The sequence below is a fragment of the Ahaetulla prasina genome, chromosome 4, assembly GCF_028640845.1.
Source record: "Ahaetulla prasina isolate Xishuangbanna chromosome 4, ASM2864084v1, whole genome shotgun sequence".
In the NCBI taxonomy this organism is placed as follows: domain Eukaryota; kingdom Metazoa; phylum Chordata; class Lepidosauria; order Squamata; family Colubridae; genus Ahaetulla; species Ahaetulla prasina.
The window spans coordinates 122,345,085-122,351,084 of record NC_080542.1 but is presented as its reverse complement, the minus strand read 5'-3'; the positions used below and the strand labels follow the sequence as shown (position 1 = coordinate 122,351,084).

The 6,000-nt window shown below is 37.7% G+C and overlaps 1 protein-coding gene across 2 annotated transcripts in view; it reads right to left on the bottom strand.

The window, feature by feature from the left end:
- Window positions 1–842: 842 nt before the first annotated feature.
- Window positions 843–6,000, bottom strand: part of FAM171A1 (family with sequence similarity 171 member A1) — a 116,625-nt gene continuing 111,467 nt past the window's right edge. For both annotated transcript variants that reach the window (XM_058179913.1, XM_058179914.1), the window contains 2 exons: window positions 4,979–5,093; window positions 843–3,587 (listed from right to left, as the gene is read on the bottom strand). In XM_058179913.1, coding sequence (XP_058035896.1) covers window positions 1,871–3,587; window positions 4,979–5,093 — 1,832 coding nt within the window. In that variant the 3' untranslated portion in view covers window positions 843–1,870. The remainder of the gene's footprint in view (window positions 3,588–4,978; window positions 5,094–6,000) is intronic.

Here is a 6,000-nt window from a genome sequence, read left to right as displayed (position 1 = left end):
TGCACAAAATGGAGGCCAGATCTGGGTTGTCGCTACGTGGCCCAGAGCAGGGGTCTCCAACCTTGGTCCCTTTAAGACTTGTGGACTTCAACTCCCAGAGTCCCTCAGCCAGCTTTGCTGCTCCTTTTTGCTGCTTTAACCAAGTTTGTAGAGTGCTGCAGAAGCTTTCTAAACATTTCAGAAGCTTCTGCAGTGCTGTATAGACCTTATTAAGGCAGCAAAATGAAGCAATTTGTCCCATGGCCGCAATTTTGACATGAAGGACAAAATGGTGGCCATTTCTGAGCCATCACCCATGGCCAAGAAGGTATGGCAGGTCAGGGGAGGGAATGGGGGTGCTGTAGCAGCCCTGTGAGTGATTGTGAAGGTGAACAATGGTAGGGAAACCACGGGGAGGATGGGGAGGGCTGTAGCATCCTTAGAGTTAGTCAAAAGGGCAAATGACTGCAGAAAGAGCTGCAGTTGCTATAACTTTGAAACAGAGTTATATGTAGCTTTTGGGGGTGGTCTGTCATAAATTTGAATTGCCATTAAATTATCAAGTCATACCTCGAAAATTACCTGTGCTAATAATTGAAACAGGGAAGTTGAAAATGTTAATTCTGTGGAAAAATACAGGAAAAGGTAGGGATAAGCAAGTGTCCTGCCTTGCTTTGTATGAATATTAATTAATTCTATAAATTTATCTAATAATTCATAATATTCATAGGACATCACCAAATTAAATATAACGTACTGCACGTTTACTTTGTCATCTCTCAAATAATATGTTGTGACGTGAAAGAGGAATTTTAAAGAGTCCTGAGTTTTCAAAAACTTTATTTTTGAATTATAATTTTTGGATAACCAAGCAGTTTTATAAAGAGAAAGCACAGAAATTGATCTGGCACTTTTGGATAGTTTATAACAACTCTGCTTGACATTTTTAGAACACATTCAGTCCACTTGCTTGGTCCAAAATCCATGTTACTTGAAACTATATACATCATATATACAATCAGTGAAACTATTTTGGCTACTTTGGGGGTTTTCAAAAATGTCCTATAGTCTACCCTTGCTAAACAGAATCCACAGTACACACCAAAACTAGCGAATACACTGTTTTGAAATAAAGTCATTCATCAGAGACATTTGATAGCATGCAAATTAAAGAACAGATACAGTTTCAGAATTTTTTTCTGTTAAAAAATCTGATTATTCAAGTCGCTAGCAAAAGAAGAGACTGTTCATTGTTCCTGTAAAAAAGGCACTTAGAATGGGGACTGGAGGAATCAAAGCTGACTTTAAAAAATCAGTTTGGTTTCACAAAAAGGCTCTTCAGATACCAAGAAAAGCTTGTCAAGTTTCATGTCAAAAACTCAGAGGCTAGGCAGACTAAAGATAGACAATATTTTGAAGCTACCTTGTAAATAAGTATGTTAAAGCAAAAACAAGATTATTAAAAAGCAGCAGTGCATAGCCTTCCTTTGAAATAATGCATATCTGTAGATGTCAAGTGTTAACTCTACTTAAAGATACCCTTTCAGTAGCATCATTATGATACATTTGAATTAAGAAATAATAATAATAATAAAGTTTCACATAGATCCGTTTTCAGGAAAATCTGAGGTTATAATCTGCCATACCACACGTCAAAATATCCCAATGTTCTTGATGGCCAGTATCAAGTAAATGGAATTCAAAGTCACAGTTTCATACAGACTTTGCAAAATAATTAGGTGAGTTTGCACAAAAATTATCTTGAGTGAACCTTTTCAGTTGTAATCCACCACAAAGATTACTTCATCTTTTTTCTTCTGTAAGAATAAACAAACAAAAATATTTGGCAATTATATATTCTCCTGGGGGAAAAGATAAAATCTAACAGAGGTTACTTCAAGTTGAACGCCATGAGTGGTCTTTCCTCTCGCTTTTGCCAAGGACTCTTTTTGTCTTCCCCTTGATCATCATCATCATCATCGTCGTCATCATCATCATCATCATTATCATCATCGTCATCAGCTTCACTGTGTTCAGTTATTTTATGTTCTGGACTTATTAAAGGCTCTGGTGAACTTTCTACTGTTCTTTTTATTGTTTCTTCCTGCAGGCTGGGCAATTGGCCACCTGTTCTTCTGCTCCCTCCCTCCAACACACATCTGGGAGTATTATCTTCAGGACTACAAACTGCAGTTCCACATTCACTGCCACTTTGGTCCACTTCATCCAAATAAACAAGCTGGGTATAAGTGCTACTCTCTGGAATTTTCTGCTCTTTCTGTGGATGTATTTGCACTTGCTGGTGGGTTTGTTGTAAGTGATCTGCCCTTCCCTTTCGGGCAGATTTTGGCTCATTCATGTCAACCCCAGAATCCAGGCTGACATCATTGCTTCCATTCCTTCCAGCTCTTTGAAGATCAATGTAGGAATGTCTAACATGAGCATTGGAACGCCCATCCAAAGAAACAAACCATGCACGAGGATGAGGTAAAGGCTTTCCTCCACCTAGCTCCATTAGAGCTTTCTCAGTAAGAAGCTGAACTTCACTATTCATTTGTGCCAGGGAGGCATCATTGAGGGATGCTGGAATGGATACTGATTCAGACATTGCAACATTCTGTGGTTTCCAGTCACCGGCACCAACTTCTTGCAAATGTTGCTGGGATACTGCTTGAGCAGCTAGCTGTTGTGGCTGCAACTGTTGCTGAGAATGTGGGTAAAGCTGTGAATGAGGGCTGGATAGTTCAACCTGGAGCCTTTCTATATCTACTGGTTGATCAGTAGAGAGAGGCTGGCTAATATAAGGATGTTCTCCTGGAAGTTTCATATAATGACCAGGAATGACTAATGTGGGCAATACTTTTCTGTAAACACTATCATTAACCTGATCAAGAGAATTACAACAGACCAGATGACCTGGTCGAGGAAAAGAAGTGGGTCTTTCAAGATGGTCAACGGAGCGAGACATCATACATTCAGAGGACCTGCAGTCTAGAAGCTCCGTTTCAGGAGTTGAAGGGATAGGGTATACTTGTTCCTGAAGATTATATTTACTCCCTGTAGAAATATGATTCATGGATGTTTGCTCTTGCTTCTCAAATAAAGGCCGGCTTAATAACATTGCATTGTAACTGTGTCTATGGTCCCCCTTATCAGGAGAACCATACCCTTCTGTAATTTCCAGAGACTTTCTCTGATTTATAGAAAAAGAATCCAATGATTGAAGATAGTCTTTTTTCAAACTGTCATTAGAAGCCATATTTTCTAGAGACATGCGGCTACGGTCATTTTCCTTATGGGAAAGTGATTCTTCTCTGGAGCTAAATTCCTGTGAAGTGCTATAAGTATGTTGCAGCATAGGGGTATGCATATCTACTTCCCCAGAACATCCTTTGTCCAAGTGAACAGCCACTATCAGTTCCTTGTGGCCAGAGGATTCTGGGTGCCTGTTGCCAGTAATGGAGAGCCCACCAGGAAATTCTGATTCACGTCGGGAAAATACTAAATTGAGATGGGACATGGAAGTTGATTGATCCTTCTTAGCACCACTGAGTGTTGAGGATAACTGTAGTTTCTTATGATGTTGACGGGGCTTCAAACACTTTCTCCTAATGTTAAAAAGGGAATAGAAAAACAATTCATTTTAAAGGGACTTGCAGCAAAAGAATGATCTAGTGAGTAGGTATTCAAACACCTATTCTCTCTTCCAATTATCATAAACCTAGCTGATGAAAATGGGTGGGCAGAAGTTATGAGAATTGTGGTCCATTGTAAGTGGAGAGTGTTGAGGTAAAGAAAGCAAGAGGCTCAAGCAAATTAACACCTCCTGATATTATTTTGCAATCTAAACTAAATGTTCTGCAGCTTGATTCTCAATAGAAATTCTTTTTTAAAGACCCTTTCTGTTTATTTGCTTTTTCAATACTGTTTTTCAAGCATACCAACACCTCCTTATTTTGGGGGGCTGTTTACTTCAAAAACCTTGGTTATTGCATTAGATATCTCAATTGTACAGATAAATGCTGAAACTCATTATGAAAAGAAAAAAGAAATACTATAATAAAAACAATACTAGATGTAAAGGGATGATAAAGTCAAAGATAGTAAAAAAGAAGAGAAAAAGGGAATGTTTAAAGCAGAAAGCCGAAGGAATGAAACAGTCATGTAAAAAGAAAACATAGATTATGTATTTATGTTATGTATGTTTGTCTTGTGTTGTGTCTTTGTAATAAACACCAGTAAAACCAATGAAACAACAACAACAATACAATAGAAGCAGCTATAACAGAAGAAACACAACTTTATAATTTTTTCTATTAACATTATTTTTAGCAGATAATACATTTAATAGGACTTAAGAAAGAAATAATGTTACTATTGTTGGTTTAGTTCTTCTGTTTCAGCAAACGTCTTATAGATTAGGTGTATTGTGTTGGAATGAGAGAAATGCTCTTTTCCTCAGTTTTAAAAGTGCCAGTTTCATTATTGGTAGCTCCAAGTTTGAAATTAGATTACTTTATAATGCAGGTTGTTCCACAAGCAAATAGAAAAATTAACACGATCTGCATCCCCCATCCTATTTTTGTTATCTTCTGTTTTCAGAGAAATCTTAATGTAAAAATCTATCTCAGCTCAAATGCCAACATTTGTAATATTACTCCATTTCTCAAAGGGCACTTAGTATAAAACCATCAATTCTGAAAGTACTGAATATGATAAATTTAGGCCTATGTAAAGAATTTTCCTCAATCTGGTGCCATGCTGATGTGTTAGATAAGTAATCCAATATATCTTGATGGCACAAGTTTGTGGGCAGCTAATATACAATCTCCAAGTAGCCTGTTTACACTAGTAGGAAGAATTCAAAAATACTGGTTGTATTATGGAAATTATGAATCCATGGGAGGCTTGCTAAAATGCTGTACTTACACAAAAATGAAAGTGTTCCTCACTGGGCCACTCTACAAATATGATTAAATATAAAAATGAGACATTTTACCTGCAATAGTATAAAAGGAGGCACAGCAGGACAAGTAGTATAAGAGCTATTCCTCCAAGAATTGCCAAAAGGAACACTGTGTGGTAAGTAGTGAAGTCCTTCGCTACAATGAGACCTACAAGATGGGGAAAAAATTAAAAATTCTGAGGACAGGCAAGTCAAAGCTTTCTAACCCATTTTAGGGTATATTTAGTTGCAGGCTAGCTCTTACTTTGACAACAACTCCTTGCAGCAGAGTATCATCTGATGTACCCTGATCCTCTTTCTAGCAGTATTCTCTGATGGGATCAGGCAGCAGCCCTGATTACCCAGTGCTGAGGGATACCGCTGACTTGAATTATTCAGAATATCCCAGAACAGGCTTGTACTAAGGACACTGTGACTAAATAGTGCAGTGATACATGTTCTTTTGTTAGAGGAACTAACCACAACAATGGACCTGTGCTATTATCTGGATTGTAACCTGGAGCAGTAGCATCTACTTGCAGATGATGTGCCTACAAAATGAATGATGCAATGGGGCAATAGTAAGCAAATGGGCTTGGTAATCCTTCTGTGTGGACTGTTTATCTGGAATCTCACTTAGCATGTCTGGTGAATTTCCTCCGGCTCCAACTATCAGAAACTGCACCAACTTGCACTATTCCTTGAGGCACTAATTAGCACATTAAGGAAATGATAGGTTCGTTCATTTGAGTCATGTTCTAACTAGGATTTATTTTTTACTTGAGTAGAGTCATTAAAACTGTAATCTGGGTCTATCATTGGAGGTCTGACCTGGGATACAATCCATTTCCCACTTTACAAATTTTTCTTTATTCCTAGCTCATTCAGTCTATGTGTAAATCAAGACTACAGTTGATCAAATATCAGAGCTGATAATTATTTTGTGTTGTACAATTCTTGCAGTTAAGGGGGAACTCATTTTATTTATGACAGGGAAAGGTATAAATCCTGCATGTGCTATGTTTTTATGAAATCACCACATTCTACATATTGTAACAATGATCTAATTTGGGGTT